We start from the raw sequence: 19,133 nt of genomic DNA on the forward strand, positions 1-19,133 counted from the left end.
CAGCACTGATCCTGGCACTTCTGAGCCCAGAAGAAGCGCCAATCAGCTGGAATGTTGCAGCTTCTCCAGGATCTTGTGATTTACATTCAGATCCTTGGCAACTGATTCATATTTATGATGGTCACAGTGTCCCCGGGTCATGTGAAGTGACCAAAACCTGCTGCAACCACCCAGCAGATGGGGGGAATAAAAACCAAACAACCCCCACCCCACCCCCACTGCAAATTCTCAACAGAAATGCTCACAACAATGAAAACCACGGACAGGAGGAAGAGTGCCACTGGGTGGGCAGGCAGGTGTCTTGCTTGGCTGTGGCTTGGGGGGCACTTTTTTCAGTGCCATTGTAACTTCAAACAGTCACTAAGTGAACTGTTGTAAGTCGAGGACTACCTGTACTTTATCACTTTTTTCCTTTTTTTTTTTTGGTCATCAGGTTTTTGACACCTTGCTAGGTGACTGGTGGTACTCGGATGTTGTCATATCCTAAAAGTGGTACAATGGGTGAAAAGGTTGAAAAGCCCTGCTATAGTTCCAACTCTACTTAACTTCTGAGGTTAAGTGCTGCTATCAGATGAGATGAAAGTTATCTAGGTGCTACCACCAGCTGAGACTAAAAGCAAATAGCAATACCTGAAGTTCATCCAAAAATAAATTCATGCAAGATGATTTAACACCTAGCTCCACAAGTATTGTATGTTGGGTACTGTATCCTGGTCACAGCATTCAATTATACAACATGGGAACTTTCCAAGGATTACAACTAAAAGGAGAGGTGTCTTTACTTGTGTTAACATGTTTTGTGCAGCACGTCTTGGAATAATTTTCACTAGTCCGTTGATTATTGTAATATACCTTATATAGGGCTGGCCTTAAAGATGACCCATAATAATAAAAGGGCCACACAGCCCCATAAATTCTTCAACTTAAGATATTCATCAAAGCATTGGAGGGAGCTGAAAGGGAAGGGGAGGAAGGGATTTTGTTTAAAACAATTTTTTGTGTTTCTACATTTGGGATTTTAGGGAAGCTGTTGCTGAACAAAAAATATTGTTATGTTCTGCTATTTTATACCTTAAAGTTAATTAGTGATTATTATCCAAAGTGCATGGTTATATACACCATTTTAATAAACACTTGCACATTACAGGTAGTCCTTAATTTATAACCACAATGGGAACCAGAATTGGGCTCATAAGTTAAGTTACCATGTGACTCGATTTTACAATGATCGTAAAACAAATCACCACAATCATAAAGTGAATCATGTGGTTGTTAAGCAAATTCACTCTCCCCAATGGGCGAAAACCAGCAAAATACTATACATTGTAAATCACAAACACTTGACATGAGACATTGCAACCGGCAGTAAATGCAAGCCAGTTGGTTGCCAAGCACCCAAATTGCAATTACATGACCCCTAGGTCATGTATATGTGACATTTTGCAACTTTTTGGAAGTCATTTACAGGCTATAAGGCACTCTTTCTGAGACTGTCAAAGAACCTTGGACACTACAGTACATGTATAGTATTTAGTGTTTACTGTGTGATGGAAAGATTCTAGCATACCAAATTTTATTTATTTATTTTACACGATTTAAAAGCTGCTCCACTCTATACAAATTCTGGGTGCCTTTCAACTTTAAAATCAAGAAGCAATAAAATAAAAGCATAGATTGTATACAAGGAAACAATCCACAACATACAAAAGTCTTATGAAGGCTCAACATCCACCCTATCACTTGACCGCTTTTTTTCAATAATTTTCTGAACATCAACAGGATAGAAGCCATATGGACTTCTGAAGAGATGCTGTTCTAGTGGGCAAACAATGCAATAAAGAAGGCACGCAGGTAGTCCTTGTTTAGTGACTGCCTCATTTAGCAACTCTTAGCAATTACAATATTGATGAAGAAGTAATTTTATGGCCAATTCTTTAATTTACGAATTGCAGGTCCATGAAGCAAGGTAAGCTGAAGTAAGATCATAAGCACATTTGTGGTTTCATTTAGCGGCTGCTTTGCTTAACTGAATCATCAGTCCCAACTTTGGTTACTAAGTGAGGACCACTTGTACTTTATAGGTACCAATAAAGTGTATTTTCTTCCAGACTGGGAAAATAGTTCATTAAGCACATCTTTTATGCACATATGTAACAGGATTCAGGGGTGCTTCTGTCCACACAATTCTGCTGCATGATGATGTGATTCATGGCTTCCCTGGCTAAAATTCCGGTCTTGTCCCATGTTACTAAGCATGGGGAAAACTGTCAACAGAATATGTCAGTGTGGTATTTTAAAACTCAGGACTCCTGGTCTAATCAAGTTTTGTTTCTCCCCCAAAAATTTCTAAGGTTGATTTCTCTACCTATCAATGACAGCAAAAGAATTACAATTTTATTTCTCTCTTGGTTGCCATCTAGTGGTCATCTCAATTAGTACAGACCAGATGCAGCAATAAACAATGCTCAAAAGCCAGCCCTTTCAGGGCTGTGGAAGAAATGTTATGTTGTGGGGTACCATCAAATATTTGAATCCTCATTCCAGAGTGGCTGTAACCACTCTGTGGGCCAATAGGGTAATATTCCCTTTAAAATACAATAATGCAGTTAAGGAAGATGGGAATCCAATCTTCCTCCCAATCATAACAATATTGCAGAAAGGCTCATTGTCCAGCAATTGGACAAGAAGAGGCATTCTTGCAGCAGCATTGCCAGGGCAATGGGAGATGATCATTTCCTGACCCCCCCCCCCGTAATCATGTCATCATACGCCTCCTTCTTGCACATTAGATTGCTTGAGAGGTTCTGTGCTGGGATAAAAAGGAAAACACCATTTCCCTGCCTAAAACTGATCTCAGATTGCCTCAGCAGAGGGCTGGCAAGTGAGATGATGTTGTGGTCATTCAAGCCACGTCAAGTAGGATGTCTAATTGAAACTACCAGTTCAGAATTGTGAGAAACCTGGATCTCAGTAGTTGTCAACACTTGACAGTGTAGGGCCTATATATTGGATCTGAGCAGGGCACTCTGTCCTCCAGGAGTCCTTGTCCAGTGGTGGGATTCAGCTGGTTCGCACCGCTTGGGCAAAACCGGTAGCTAATTTTTTGTTGCCCAGGCCCAGAATGGACTTCCGAAAGCGGTATCCACACAGAGACCCGGTTGTTTATATATTTGAATCCCACCACTGTCCTTGTCCCAACTCAAAGCTCAAAAAAAGGATCACTGTGAGCAGGCAACCTTTCTTTTCCCTTTTTCCTTTCTGCCTGCCTCCTGCCCTCATTATTTTTGTAAATAACTCAAGGCAGTGAACATGCATAATATTCCTTCCTACTCCTATTTTCCCCACAACAACAACCCTGTGAGGTGGGTTGGTCTAAGTCGAGATAGTGCCTGGACAATGGTTCATACTTTTTATCTCACTGGCATTTATTTTTACCAGTTCATATGCTGCAAACCTTCAACCAGCTCCACGCCACTCACATTATGAACACATACATGCACATTGTCAACTTTTTAAAAAGACAGCAGCTGTTAAAACTAAATTTTCTAAAATGCCTGGAGAAAACCATAGTTGGTTATCCCTCCTAAACTGTAATAAGCATGCCCTGAACCCCAGCAACAGTTATTCCACCAAGAAAACTCTCCCGTGGAGCCATGCAGACATTACACTTGTTATACAGGACTTATAACAGTTCATTTAGTGACCGTTCGACGTTACAATGGCACGGAAAAAAGTGACTTGACTTTTTTTCACACTTACCACAGTTGTGGCATCCCCCTAGTCCTGTGATCAACATTCAGACAGCTTGGCAGCTGATTCCTATTTATGACAGTTATAGTCTCCCATGACCCTGGGTCCCCTTTTTGTGACCTTCTGACAAGCAAAGTTAATGGGGAAGTCAGATTCACTTCACAGCCGTGTCACTAACTTAACAATTGCAGCGATTCCCTTAATAACTGTGGCAAGCAAGGTAGTAAAATGGAGCAAAATTCACTTAACAAGTGTCTCACTTAGCAACAGAAATTTGCGGGCTCAGTTGTGGTCATAAGTCGAGAACTACTTTTCAATTGGAGGAAAGGAGAACCTAACTAATGTATCCTTTTTGATTGTGTGGAGGTTGTGTTGCCCGACTGCGTACGTGCGAAGCGAACTTGGCCAAGGAGAACCTTTTACAGCTTCGCGCAAGCTGCGGTCAGCCGCTGAGAACCGAACTCGCCTGGCGGCGCCTTGGCACAACCGTCCCACGAGGGGAGATTCTCACAGCTACTTAAAAATACGTGTTATCTGCGCGCACGTGCTGCAAGCAGGATCCCGGCGACCCCGCGGAGCAGCCGCCGTCCTGCTCCGGATTCCCGCTCCCTTTTCCTCGGAAGCCACAACTGAACTCGGCGCCTTCGGACTCCAGGCAGCCGCAGCAGCAGCAGCAGCAGCAGCAACGCGCAAGGAACGGGGAGGGAATGGCGACAAGGGAAGCGAGACGGCGGAGCGCGCTCTCTCATCCCTGCAAGGCTACCTCCCGGGCGTAGGAAACCTCCTGATTGGCTGGAGGACCTGCCGGGCTCCCAATTAAAGTGCAGCCGCGGAGCTGCGAGGAGGATCGGGGAGAAGGAAGAGCTGCTCCCGTCGCCCGCCGCGGTGGCATCTTCTAGATCGGCAGCCGGAGGGCGGGTAACCAGATCCCCGGCGAGATGGGAAGCAGAATCACCTTCTTTGAGGTAGGTGTCTCGGCAAGGACGGGATGAACTGATAAATCACCCCCCCCCCAAACACACAAACACACTCCCGAATGGAGTGGGGAATATCCTCGGAGTGCCAGTGTGCCCTTCTCCGGATCCAACCATCTGGGTGGAAATCGGTGGCCAGATCTCGGGAGCAGGAAAGGAAACATGCAGGAAATCGCTCTTTCCAACCGCTTTTCCGTCTGCCCTGAAGCTAACCGGGACAACCACCGAGGGCTGCTCCCGCCATTCTTAAGCATAGGAAGCCTTTACTTTGCTTTACTTGTCTCTTCACGGTGGAATGGCACTTCCTAGTGTGACTGCTTCGGAGCACAGCCTTAAAACATCCTTAAAGTAGCAGGCTTCAATCTCTGATCCATCTCTTGCTCCCAGAGGGGTAGTTAAGGGCCACTTCCTCTAGATTAGAAGCACACAGAAGAGAGGCGCTTACACAAACAGTGCCTTCTAATGAAAGGGACACTTTTGCTATCCACTTTAGGTAGGCACATGTTTCTTGGACTTGAGGTCAAGTTTACCAGCAATTTGTGCATATCTGGAAATGTTTTTGCTATGCTGGGAAAAAAAAATCAGCGTGTCATGGTTCTTCTCAATTACTAGTCAATTGCACATACGTGGGAATTGATTTTGTTAAGGCAGGTTCTAAACAGGATGGGTTATTTTCTTCCACTTCCCCTAACTAAATTTTCAAGAACTTTTCACTGGAACAAGAAATGGAAATATTCAGTGATATAATATATATGTGTGTGTGTATCATAGTTTACTTTTTACATTTATGTTGGCTGACTTGTAATATATACTGCCTAACTAAAAACTGCCAATAGTTGAAATCTTTTATTTTACAGTAAATGGTTTCTGGATCTTTTCTTACCAACATTATACAAGTATATTGAAACTCACTTCTGAATTGCATTTAGTATTCCTGCAACACTTTAAGCTAACTAGAAACATCCTTTAGAAATAGAATACATCTGAAGCATAGTTCTGCTGTACTTCAGAATATTTAACGTTGTATTTAACTTTAACTATTTTCATCACTTAACACGTTTATTTTTATCTTCTTGAGAATTTAACTAGAGAAGTTGGAATGCTTGAAATATTCCAGAGCATTAACAACACCTTAAGGAGGGTTTTTCTGATTAGAAAAGTATAATTATTGCTATTTTTTGCTTGCAACTTTTGTAAGATGGCCAAACTGCCATTGTCCTGTGAACTTCCACTTTTTGGGATATGACTTTATAATGCAGGCTGTTGTTTTTTAAAGGAGTTTGTGTGAATGAAGATGGATAAATGTTTCAGATCACTTGGGGTAGATGGTCAGTGAAATGTTTCAGACACAGCAATTTTTTTTAGCTTGTGTGTTGTAAACAGTGTTTAAACTTAATAGACTGAAATGATTGACAGAGCTTCCCCTGAAGTACTTGGACTTCAGAGTTATCTAGGAAACCCAAGCCATCTATAACACAGGCCAGCAACGCAGAAATGAGGATGGAATTGATCAAAATGATTTTTTTCCTGCCTTTGTAAGCAGATAGATTATCAAAATTCCCCTTTCCCGGATCTGGGGAATTTTCAACTCCTTCCACATTATTCCAGTTACGTTACTTTTAAGAAGGTTGGCACTGAACATGCTAGCAGTGAAGGTTGTCGGAGAGGTGGAGGAAGGATCAAGTTACATTCTCCTCTCTAACCTCTTGGAAAGGAAGAAAGTAAGCTATCTATATATCCATGCACTATAGAATTGTATCTTCAGCTTGGTCAGTTTTGAATCAGAAGAATATTTTTATCTCCTTTTCTTATATTACACAACAGAAATTAATAGTTTTAAAACTTTGAATGCTAAAAAATAGTAGCTTATTCATTTTACCAACTCCAGGCCATGATTCAGATATAGCTGAGAAGAATTGATTATATATTTGTCCCAAAAATGGCCCATTACTGAAAATGATGCCTATAATAGATGTGTATATTTGGAGAGGTGTGTGAGAGAGGTAATATCTTCACAAAAAGTGCTCGTTGAATTGTAACTCAAACTGGAAATGGATCAGAATAACTTATACTGATCAAGAGACCTTTTACAGATAGTCTGCCACGATGTGCCTAGATGTTTTCTTGAACAGTATATTCAGCAGAGTGTGTACAATAATCCAGTTTTCCTCAGAAAAAGCTCGGATGAATGTATTCATGTAGCCACTCATCTCATTTTAATCTTGGCACATATTCGCTCAATTGATCTATTATGTAATTGATCCCATGCTGTTTTGTATTGGCTGAGATTAGAATCATGTTTTTGACAAATCCCAGATGTTTTAATTGTAATTATTTTAATCATCATTTAGATCAGTTTTCATGGCTTGAACCAGTGTCTTAGTTGAAGCTTGTGACTAAGCAGTATTTACAATCTCTGACTTGCAAAATTTAGGGAAAGGGACAGAGATTTTTATGAAGCATGAGTGGGATGAAAGTAATTTTGAATCTGTTGGTAAATATTTGGGTGAGTTTACAGTGCAACAGAAAGACATAATATCTCTGTTTATTGCAATGAATAAAGCTAGAAGTAATTAAGAATAGATTTTTTGGGGTAAAAAAGATTGTGAGCTTTACATCATTCATTTTGGAAGCTTGGAATATACAATTTTGCAGCTATGAAGATTTAGAAAATATGTCTTTTTTAATTAATCAGAGATTAGCAAAAGCATATTTACCTAGAACTAAGTATTGGAAGTCGGAGGCAAACATAAAAAATGAATTTCTTCTAGGCCACCAAGCATGATATATGGCTATGTTCTGATTTGGGTGGTCACACAATGAAGATAGAATCCAAAAGTAAGTTACTAAAAGTATTACAGTACTTACGTAAACATGAATTTATTATGTTTGGTAAATACAGGTAGCCCTCAACTTATGACCGCAACTGAGCCCAAAATTTATGTTTTGTTAAGTGATAAATTTGTTAAAGGAGTTTTGCCCCATTTTATGACTTTTTTGCCATATTTGTTAAGTGAATTACTGCTGTTGTAAAATTAGTAACACTGTTGTTAAGTGAATCTGCTTTCCTTATTGACTGCTTGTCAGAAGGTCGCAAAAGGGGATCATGTGACTCCAGGACGTCATAAATGTGAAAAAATGGTCATAAGTCACTTTTTTCAGTGCCATTGTAACTATGAACAGTCACTGAACGAACTCTTGTAAGTCAAGGACTACCTGTAGTGATGCCTTTCAAGACAAGACTACTTTGCTGTCCATGTGTAATATATGTCTTGCCCTCTAGAAGCAAATCAAGGTGCTGAGTACCCAATAGGTTGGCCAAGCTGGTTGGATGAGTGGCAAAAAATCTCGTCAATATGTGTCTAGCATTCAAAGTATAATGGCAATGTCAACAACACCTACCAGCTCTCAGAATCAACAGCCTGAAGGAGCCACCTGCTCATCTTATCAGCGTAAGGAAAATCTAGGACAGGGGTAGGCAACCTTGGCTCTTTTATGACTCGTGGACTTCAACTCCCAGAATTCCTGAGCCAGCCAGCCATGCTAGCTCAGGAATTCTGGGAGTTGAAGTCTACAAGTTATAAAAGAGCCGAGGTTGCCTACCCCTGACCTAGGAAATAGGTCATTCAGTGATTTATTCTCCACTCTTCCAAACAAACAAAAGTATTCAAATGGTTATATAAATACAGCATTCCTTTGAATTATGAATCATTCATGCTTGCACCCTTCCCCTTGCAACTAATATTAGCAGTCTTGTTTTCAATTTCTTTTTTTGCTGAGTTATTTGGAAAATCTTTTGTTGTCATTACTAGTTTAGACTCAGTAGAAGAATGGCAGTTTTAATAATGACAGCTTTGCTGAGTTGTGTAGCTTTGGGAATAAATAACGTATTTTGGTTTTTACAGGGGAGAAATAAAAATGCACTTTCCACAACTACAGCTTTTAAAATGAAGATGCAGAGAAATTTATATACTATGACCTGCTTTTAAAATATGATTATCTACCTGAAACTTACATACTTTCAGCTGGGTTTTCTACAGAGGACATGACATCAAAGTAAATCTGGAAAAAATATTTTTTTTGTCCCTTGAAACTAGTTTGTACACTGGGATGGTCAAGGGAGAGGAATCAAGAGGCAGTTAAAGACACCCATCAATCAGAGTTAGTTTTCAAAAACTCAGCCAGAATTAAGTCTCCCCTATAAGCCTTGTTGTTTTTCAATTATGGAAGGAGTTTGTGGATCTTAGTAGAGGCCACAATTGGCCACTCTGGGGTATGAGTTGAAGACAGATTTAAAAACTGAATCACATCAGAATGGCACATGTTTAGCCCAGTTCTCAAGTAGAATTATCTGGCTGAGCAGAATCTTTTAGGAAATAACGACCTGTCAAATGCTAGAAAGTTAGCAGGTCTCCTGCCATTTTGAAGTAGAAAACAGAAAAACCTAAATTGTGTGCTTGGCAACTGATTCATATTTATGACGGTCACAGTGTTCCAGGATCATGTGAAGTGACCAAAATCTGCTGCAACCGCCCAGCAGACAGGGGGAATAAAAACCAAACACCCCACCTCACCCCTGCTGCCAATCCTCAACAGAAATGCTCACAACAATGAAAACCTCAGACAGGAGGAAGAGCGCCGCCAGCTGGGCAGGCAGGTGTCTTGCTCGGCTGTGCCTTGGGGGCACTTTTTTCAAACAGTCATTAAGCGAATTGTTGTAAGTTGAGGACTACCTGTACTTCATCACTCCCCCCCCCCTTTTTTTTTTTGGTCATCAAGTTTTTGACACCTTGCTAGTCGACTGGTAGTACTCGGATATTCCCATATCCTACAAGTGGTACAATGGATGAAAAGGTTGAAATGCCCTGATGTAGAGCAATGTTATCAGAAAAAGGCTTGGATGTGTCCTCTTGTTCTGCCTTGGCAAACTTCCTGAAAGTCAGAGGGAGGCAGGCACAAGTATTTTGAAATAGTCTTAAGTTGACACAATTCCAAAGCTCTGTGGAAAGCACTTGAGTCTTAAAAGCATTTGGGGTAGTAATGGTTGTTGAAATGACCGTGCAAGCCTCTTAAAGCCTTGGCAGCATGGGAGCCATCTTATCTCCATTAGTTCAATCAGTGTTACTTCACAGCTAAGTAACTGACTGAGATTTCAGGATGGCCTTCTTCATATTCCATCTTTGATTGTTTATGTGGATCATTTGTAGATATAACATGACTTTCCTCACTTGGAGTACCTGTGTTTCACTTGGTACTTCAGAGCTAAGCTTTGAATTGTGCTTAATAACTGTACTAAAATAGTGCTCACCCCCTCTTGGAGGGGGGTGAGCCCAGTGTTGCCATGCTCACCCGCTGTCTCAATTTCCTTTTCAAGACTAGGGAACTTTTTTCTATTAGCATTTTTATTTCCTCTAGCTGTTTGTTGACCTCCAGTAGCTGATCAAATATAGATTGCACTTGTGTGGACAGGAAGGAGACAGTTTGGACAGAGCTGTGTTCAATTCTAATGAGTTCCCAGTTGAATCTGCTTCCTTGGTCTCAGATTCTGTTCCAGCTTCTTCTGCCTCTTTAGTTTATTACAGTTAAATCCTGATCAAAGGATAAGAGCTTATCTGTGTCCCAGTCAAATAAGATACACTTAGTCCTCAATTTACAACCACCATTGAGACCAGATCTTTTGTTGCTAAGTGATACAGCCGATCTTACAATCTTTTTTGCTAGAATTGTTAAATGAATCACACCATCGCTAAGCAACGTTGGCTTCCCCCATTGACTTTGTCTTTTGGAATAACCTAACCCCCCCGCCCCCGGAGGTCACAAATGGTGACCGTGGGACTCCTGGATGCTGCAACCATCATAAATACATGCCTGTTGCCAAGTATCCAAATTTTCATCATATGATTTGCAGAAACAATGCAATAGTTGTGAGTGCAAGGGCCAGTCATAAAAGTCACTTTTTTTTTAGCGCCCTCATAACTTTGAATGGTCTCTAAGGGAATGCTCTTAAGTTGAGGACTACCTGTGTGATGCTTCTCAACTGTTTTTAGAATTTAAGAAGCAAGGTAGTCTTGAAGGCATGTACGGTAAATCTTTTTGTTGTTCAGACAGAGCTGCTTTTTTCGGTTGCTTATCTTCTTCTTATGACTTAGTAACAAACTGTCTTACCTTCGTAGAAGATAGAGCTGTGGGAATGAAGAGCCGAGGTGGCGCAGCAGTTAGAGTGCAGTACTGCAGGCCACTTTAGCTGACTGTGTTCAGCAGGTCAGCGGTTCAAATCTCACCGGCTCAAGGTTGACTCAGCCTTCCATCCTTCCGGGGTAGGTAAAATGAGGACCCAGATTGTTGGGGGCAATGTAAATATATATATACATTGCATACTGGTGTACACCGCTTAGAGAGTGCTTGCACTTAAAGCGGTATATAAGTCTCATAAATAAATAAATAAATAAATAAATAAATAAATAAATAAATAAGATGAAGAAGTCCCACTGCATATAGCTGATTTGCCCATTTTCTCTGGAAGTGCCTAATATCACCCAAACCCTTTGAGCTCCAGAGACTTTCTGACTTTGTTTTATCCCTTCTCTTTCAGCTGGGCAACAGGAATAACTTGGCAATTGCAGCCCCTCAGATTTGGGAGGAATGTGCTGACCCATTTAAGCTGTAATGGGAGCATAGAAACATGAGGTTATAAACATAAAAGTGAAGAAGAAAATATAATAATCTCTTCTTCAATTCTCCTATGCCTGTTTCCTCCCCATCTCTGCCTTCCCTTCTGTGTTCTGCTGCCCCAGCTGATCTTTGCCATCTTCCCCCCCCCACCCCCACATTGCTGCCATCCTGGCTGTTTGCAAGACAGCTATTGGCCTTCAAAGGCTGTGAGAAGGACCAGGCTGAGTTCAAGTAGAAATGGTTGTGGCAAGGCAAGAGCAGGGTGAGATCCTCATCTAAAGTCAGCACCGTCCTGATCTAATGACTGCATCCAGGTGTCAGAATAATATTCTGATCTGTTTCCCGAGCTGGGATTTGCATAAGAATGACACAGGACTCACTGCTTGAAGAGGAAAAAAAATTATTTGAGAGCATAAAAGACAGCACTTGAAGACAGAGCCCAGGGCTCTGTTCTGGGCCCAGTGCTCTTCAACATCTTCATCAACGATCTGGACGAGGGGATAGATGGGGAACTCATCAAATTTGCAGACGACACCAAGTTGGCAGGAATAGCCAACACTCCAGAAGACAGGCTTAGGATACAGGAGGATCTGGACACTGGGCGCTATCTAACAAAATGGGCGCTATCTAACAAAATGAAATTCAATGGTGAAAAAAGTAAGATTCTATATTTAGGTGAGAAAAACCAAATGCACAGGTATAGTATAGGGGGTACCTTGTTCAATAGTAATAACTGTGAGAGGGATCTTGGAGTCCTAGTGGACAGTCATTTAAACATGAACCAGTAGTGTGCTGCAGCTGCCAAAAAAGCCAACACAGTACTAGGCTGCATTAACAGAGGGATAGAATCAAGATCACGTGAAGTATTACTACCATTTTACAATGCCTTGGTAAGGCCACACTTTGAATATTGCATCCAGTTTTGGTTACCATGATGTAAAAAAGATGTTGAGACTCTAGAAAGAGTACAGAGAAGAGCAACAAAGATGATTAGGAGACTGGAGGCTAAAACATATAAGGAACGGTTGCTGGAATTGGGTATGTCTAGTTTAACGAAGAGAAGGATGAGGGGGGACATGATAGCTATGGTCCAATATCTCAGGGGCTGCCACAAAGAAGAGGGAGTCAAACTATTTTCCAAAGCGCCTGAAGGCAGGACAAGAAGCAATGGGTGGAAACTAACCAAAGAGAGAAGCAACCTAGAACTAAAGAGAAACTTCCTGACAGTTAGAACAATTAACCAGTGGAACAACTTGTCTCCAGAAGCGGTGAATGCTCCAACACTGGAAGTTTTTAAGAAGAAACTGGACAGCCATTTGTCCAAAATGGTATAGGGTTTCCTCCCTGAGCAGGGGTTTGGACTAGATGATCTCCAAGGTCCCTTCCAACTTTATCATTATTATTGTTATTAAATAGACTACATTTGAATGTTTTGAGGTAGAGGGTATTTATAGAGAAAGTAGTTCTTGGTGTGAATGCATTTGAAGTGTTTATCTTTGGCAAATTCCTTCGGTGTGTGTCTCGACTTGTGTGTCTTCCTAAAAGCCCTCTTAAAGGATTTGTCTTGTTGGCTATTCTTTGAAAGGAATGCACTTTCAGCCTGACTGTCAATTATTTAGCTTGACAGTTAAACAATCTTTGCTACATGATTTCTTTTAGCTATTGACAGGTCAGGTTGTTGATTCAAGGAGTTTACAGGCAGTGCATGAATAAAATTATTCTTGAATCTAAAACAACTTCCGACACAGGATTACTGCAGCTGCCATTGCAAAGCGGTCGTCAGGGTTCTGATAGATGAAACCCATCAAAAGAACTTCAAGGCAAAATTCTTCCTTAAAGAACATTTTATTCGGGAAACAGTATCAGCACTACATAGCTGAACCCAAAACTAAATTCCCTTCCCCCAGATACAAAGTGACAAAGTACAATTCCCATCCTCAATAAACTGTCATAAATCACATTCCCCAATTAGTTAAAAGCGCGGGCTTCCTCCCCAGCTCCCCAGCCTGCCAAAATGTTATCAGCTTGTCCTTGGGTTCCCACAGCAGTGTTATCGTTACACCTAGCTGAGCTTTCATTCCAACCCCCCTCCCTGCTGCACCTGATTCCTAAAAGTAAGAAAAAGCATAGAAAAGGAGAAGAGAAAATGGCTGCATTTTCATCGGTTGTCAAAGCGGGAACATCCAATGTTAGCAGCGTTGACAGTGGTGCAGTCATGTGATGTTTTCCCTAATGACTGTTCCACTTGGCTGCAGCACATTCAGTCCCAATTAGGATTCTTAAAGTAGTCCTTAAGGGGACTACTTATGTTGCAAAGCAATAATCAGGTGGCTAAAAGGTAAGGTAAGGAGAGGTTACTCCCCAGTCCTAACTGAATCAAAAGAAAGCTGACTTACACAAACACTGGGCCAGAGGCATCCGTTCAATTTTGCATTTTTGCAATTCTTCCAAGCTGATGTGGAGGAATAATTTTCCTGTAAATGATGTAAAAAAAAAATCAATACTGTAGAGCATTCACTTAAAACAGCTAAGCACAACAGAATAGCACCGGGAAAACACTGTTGTAAGTAGAAGTGATAGTAAGCATAAACATCTAGAAACAAAGGGACTCAGGAGTGTTTCTGTAAGTCATCTTACGTTGTGTACATTCTTCAAAAGTGGTACTTCGCCAAACACGGGAGTATATAAACAGTGCTTCTCTGCAGATTAAAACAGATAATTTTTCCTCTCGGGCTCACACAGCTGCTTTGTAAGGGGCTGTTCTACAGCCCCTAGACACCTTTAAGCTGACAGACTTACAAGGCTTATTTTTATTATGCTATTTATATTCTATCAGTGACAATATATTCTCAGGGGACCATAGTTCATTGGTGGCACATGTATTATATTAGAAAAATACCATCCTATAAACAGTAGTCTGTGTTGACTGATTTATAGTGATAAGGCTGACTGTGATCTATTTATTTATTTATCTTATACCTTGCCTTTATTAATTGTACAATTAAGGTGGTGAACACATCCAGCACACCTTCCTGTTTCTGTTTTCCCTACAACAACCACTTGGTGAGGTGAGTTTGGCTGAGAGAGAGTGACTGACTCAACATTACCCAATTGGCTTTCATGGTTAAAGCAGGACTAGAATTCATGGTTTCCAGCTTTCTAACCTGATGCCTTAACCCAGAGGTCCCCGACCTTTTGGGCACCAGGGACCGGTTCCGTGGAGAAGAGTTTTTCCACAGACCAGAGAATGCGTGGTTTTGTGTGCTGCCTGCATCCCACGGATGGGGCTTTGCTTGTTTGTGCAAACTGGTTGCTGGCATGTTGCGGCCCAGTACCGGTCCATGGACCGGGGATTGGGGACCCCTGCCATAACCAAATCTTGTTCTGGTGGAGTTATCTTAATATGAATCCCTCCTTGTTTCCTTATGAGTACGTGTTCACAGACATACACATAGGCAATTAAAAATTGTGTTTACTTCATACTCTGTTTTTGTCAGACTTCAAGAACAACACATGTAATTATTTAAGAGTAGTTTCCTTTATTGTTCTTCACCTTTAGATAGAATCTTGCCAGACTAAAGCAACTATTTGCATAATTTCAGATATACTCTGTGAATTGCTAGGGAGGAATTGTTCTAATCTTCCTGTTGATCAAACTTTCCAAGCCCCGCTGCCTCTTTGCTCTCTAGAGAGCAGCCCCTCCCTCCTGGGAATCCAGTCTACATTCCACCCTGTTCTTTTGATATTTCAGAGTGAGATTCTGGCATATAAGGCGACCTGGCGTATAAGACGACCCCCGACTTCGGCGCCGAGTTGCATGCCTAGAAAGTCGTCTTATACGCCAGAAACTACCGTTATTTCTGGCATATAAGACGACTCGGCGTATAAGACGACCCCCGACTTCGGCGCCGATTTTAACGTTTGCGAAAGTCATCTTATACGCTGGAAAGTACAGTAAATAAAGCATTATTCACACTTGTATTTATCAGTGACATTAATTAAATAACCAATGCTAGGTTAATTACTGAGCCAAGATCAGAAAGAGTCTATCAAGCCCATGAAAACTATTCAGACTTCCGTATGGACAAGATATTGGAAACCTAAGTTTTCAGGAAACTAAGGTTACCAACATCAAGTCGTACCTTTACTTATCTTGTAATCTTAAACCAGTAAACATATTTTCAGCCATTGCATTATTCTGACTGTCTAGGCCAGGGGTCCCCAACCCCCAATCCCCAATCCGTGAACTTGCAGCAGGCCGTGGCATACCACAACCGGGCTGCGCAAACAAGTGAAACTCCATCCGCTGGATGCAGACCCCTCCGCAGAAAAATCTTTCTCCACAGAACCAGTCCCTGGTGCCCAAAAGATTGGGGGCCTCTGGTCTGGGCTATCTCAGAAGGTGATGGTAGATGGGGCACAATGATGCCATTATGCTGAAAATAGTCACTAAGGAACAATATTGCACAGAGGTGATGCAAATAAAACGTGGGTTATACAGCATTCTGAATTTGAAGACAAAAAGGTGCTCTGGAGTGTCAGGATGTAAAAGCAGCACCTGCTACTATCTCCAAATGCATCTTTTCTTGAAATTGTAGTGCAAACACAACTTCACCCTATCCTTTGATTGTGTTATGGCAGACCCATAGCCAAATAGAATGTACAGACAGATTTCAATTGCATCACATAAGGAGCTGTGCTGATTCTGTTCTATTTTCTTCTTGCGGTGACTTTGAAAATTGCATTTAATTTTTCTATAAATCAAAATGTATACTTGTACATGCAGAATCTGTCAGCTTATTAACTGTTGGACTGTGCTGCTGAACATACGCTAAATTATAATGTGATTTGTTTGGCTGGCATACCTAGAGACTACAATCTGAACCCGCTCCTGGTTCTTTTCCAGTCACAATTAGAGATGTCACTTCTAAGATATAAAGGTTTTTTAGGGCCTGGGACCACAGTATCTGTGATAACACATCATTCTGTACATTCCTACACATATCTTCAAGGTTATCCTCAAAGGACCCATTGAAGTTATTCTGTGTTGAAGTAAGGTCATGATAACCCAGAGGCAGATTTCTCAGTGGTAGCTTTTTCCAGTGATTTATTATTTTGGCTTTTTTGTACTAAGCAAATGATTTCTTATTCTCCGAGGCCTTTTAATAGATTAATATTTTAACATTTTATACATATATGTCTACTTCACCTTGGCTGAATTCAAAAAGGCTAAGGCAGATCATACCCGATTAATGGTTGGATAGGAGACCAAGAAGAAATTTCTGAGCTGAATGCTATATTTGAAAGTATAAAATAATTAACTCAGAAAAAGGAAACGGCAAATCACATTTGCAGTGTTGCCAAGAAAACTGTAGGGCAGTGGTTCTCAACCTTTTTAATGCCGCGACCCCCAACCGGTCGTAAGTTGAGGACTACCCAACCGGTCGTAAGTTGAGGACTACCCAATCGGTTGTAAGTCGAGGACTTTCCCTGCCCGGGAGCGCCGCACATGTGAGGTGCCGCCCCCTGCGCCGGCCGAGGCGTAGCTGGCAAGCGGCAGAGACGGAGCAGGCTGACCACCGGCTGGGCCACCAGCTGGCCCAGCCCAAGAAAGGTAAGGCACCTGCCGGGCCCCACGCATGCCAGCAACCCTCCCTGCGCCCGCTGGCCTTCCACCTCCCACCCCTGGCCTTACATTTTTAGTAGTTGCTCAGCAGGGAGGGGTGGAAACTTCCAGACAGCTCGCCTTCGCTGCAGACAACTTGCAGCACCGTTTGCAGAATGGGACTTTTGGCGGGCTCAGCAGGGCAGAGACAGCCTGGACAATTCCTATTGGCTTTTGAAAGCCAATAGAATTAGACTCTATTCAAGAGAGTCTATTCTATTGGCTTTCAAAAGCCAATAGAATAAAAGGGAGTAGCACAGCTAAGGAAAAGGGGGAAAAAATGGCGGACTGCATTGTTTGGCGACCCCCGTGAAATGGTTGTTCGACCCCAAATGGGGTCCCGACCCACAGGCTGAAAACCGTTGCTGTAGGGATAAGTTTGTGTAGTTACCAAAAGTAAAGCTTGATTCTTGTATGGAGTGTTGAATAGATTATTAACTAATCTACTTGTGGTTATATTTTCATATATTCAGTTTTTAAATGCTGTTTTAGTTCGTAGATTTTTTTAAAAAAAATACAGTGTAATTTTACTGTGAAATAAGTTGCCAGGAGGAAGCCCAGTTTGTTTTTAAACAGCATACATTTTTAGAATAAGAGTGAATAAATATATTGTATGCAGCAATTAATTGTAGCTTGTAAAATGATTTATGGCTAACTTTGAGTCGTGAACCCAGCTAAGTGTGGTTCATTAAAAAAATGTCTAGGTATGACTTCTTTGATACTTGAGCTCAACTGTCTCTTGTTTTTGTAAACCACAGCAATTAAGAGCATGAGATCATTTGAAATGGTTTTTATCTGCTTCTTTTGCTAGGTGGAAATTCTTGACTGGAAGACAAAACAGCAGCTCTGCTTCCTAGAAAAGGTTGGTAACCGTAATGTTATACATCACTTTTTAAATAATCACATTTACAGATAACTTTTTAAGTGCTTGGAGATTTGTATAATAACTTCATACTGTAACTGGGTGTTTCCTTAATTATATCCTTTGCTTCCATCGGTTCAGTCCCCCCCCCCCCGAAATAATATCTGCTTGCTTCCTGATAGAAAGTTTTCTGTTATATAGGTTGAGCCACACACTACAATAAGTGACATCCAAGCGATGCTCCACAAGATATGTGAGTATCTACATTTCAAAAGGTGACTTTAAAGGTGGTATCAGTGCTTAACTAAATTATACATAATTGTAAGGAGCATACAGGAACTCCTAAATGCCATAAGCTTTCTCAAAGCTGAGTTAATAATTCTACTAACTGCTGAAAGTTTTAGCCAGCCTTTTTCACTGTGATGTTCTTCAGATGTGTTACATGTCTTTAGCTTGCCCTTCCCATTGCCTCCTAGAGGTAGATACATGGTTTGTCCTATGGCAGGGGTAGGCAACCTTGGCTCTTTTATGACTCGTGGACTTCAACTCCTAGAATTCCTGAGCTAGAATGGCTCAGGTTGGAAACCTCTCCCTTTCCCCTCAGTGTGGCTGGCTCAGGAATTCTGGGAATTGAAGTCCACGAGTCATAAAAGAGCCAAGGTTGCCTACCCCTGTCCTATGGCTTGAGGCGGACTGGGACAACTCGCTGCAGTCTCTCACCACCGCCAACTTGCTACGGCCAACTTGCTATGACCAACTCATCATGGCCAGCTTACCGTGGACAACTTGCTGCGGAAACAATTTAACAATTCAATTTAATTATTTAAAATAAATAAAAACTATTTTAATTTTTGTCATTTCCATTTCACATTGTCCCTCTTTTTGCATCCTTTCTTTAATGGTTTCATTCCACCATTTCTTTGATATTAGTGTAACTCTTGTCTCGCAGTGAGTTGTCCTGTAGCGAATTGGCTGTGAGTTGGCCATGGCAGATTGTCATAGACCCAGCTAGAGGGCATCAAATTGGTGAAGACTGGCTGAGGGTTTTCTGGTTGAGTTAGCAGTGCAGATCTTACAAAACCTATTTGCTGAAGCAGAAGGAAGTTGCCAAGAAAAATTCCAAAAATTTGTTTGTTTGGGAATTTATATATTTATTTTATTTTTTAAAATTTGTTTGCCACTATCTTGCTGCGAAGCGACTCTGGGAGGC

General features: G+C 41.4%; 1 protein-coding gene across 4 annotated transcripts in view; it reads left to right on the forward strand.

The window, feature by feature from the left end:
• Nucleotides 1-2,806: 2,806 nt before the first annotated feature.
• The window catches only part of LOC120306469 (very-long-chain enoyl-CoA reductase-like), a 38,285-nt gene continuing 21,958 nt past the window's right edge, over nucleotides 2,807-19,133 (forward strand). The window contains exons 1-5 of one of the 4 annotated variants that reach the window (XM_039339761.1): nucleotides 2,807-4,715; nucleotides 7,496-7,562; nucleotides 14,403-14,464; nucleotides 17,873-17,923; nucleotides 18,125-18,176. In XM_039339761.1, the coding sequence (XP_039195695.1) occupies nucleotides 4,689-4,715; nucleotides 7,496-7,562; nucleotides 14,403-14,464; nucleotides 17,873-17,923; nucleotides 18,125-18,176 (259 nt within the window). In that variant the 5' untranslated portion in view covers nucleotides 2,807-4,688. The remainder of the gene's footprint in view (nucleotides 4,716-7,495; nucleotides 7,563-14,402; nucleotides 14,465-17,872; nucleotides 17,924-18,124; nucleotides 18,177-19,133) is intronic. The other 3 variants (XM_039339760.1, XM_039339763.1, XM_039339762.1) reach the window with 3 other exon arrangements.

The sequence above is a fragment of the Crotalus tigris genome, unplaced genomic scaffold (assembly GCF_016545835.1).
Source record: "Crotalus tigris isolate CLP2741 ecotype Arizona unplaced genomic scaffold, ASM1654583v1 scf7180000017739.2905288, whole genome shotgun sequence".
NCBI classification, from domain to species: Eukaryota; Metazoa; Chordata; class Lepidosauria; order Squamata; family Viperidae; genus Crotalus; species Crotalus tigris.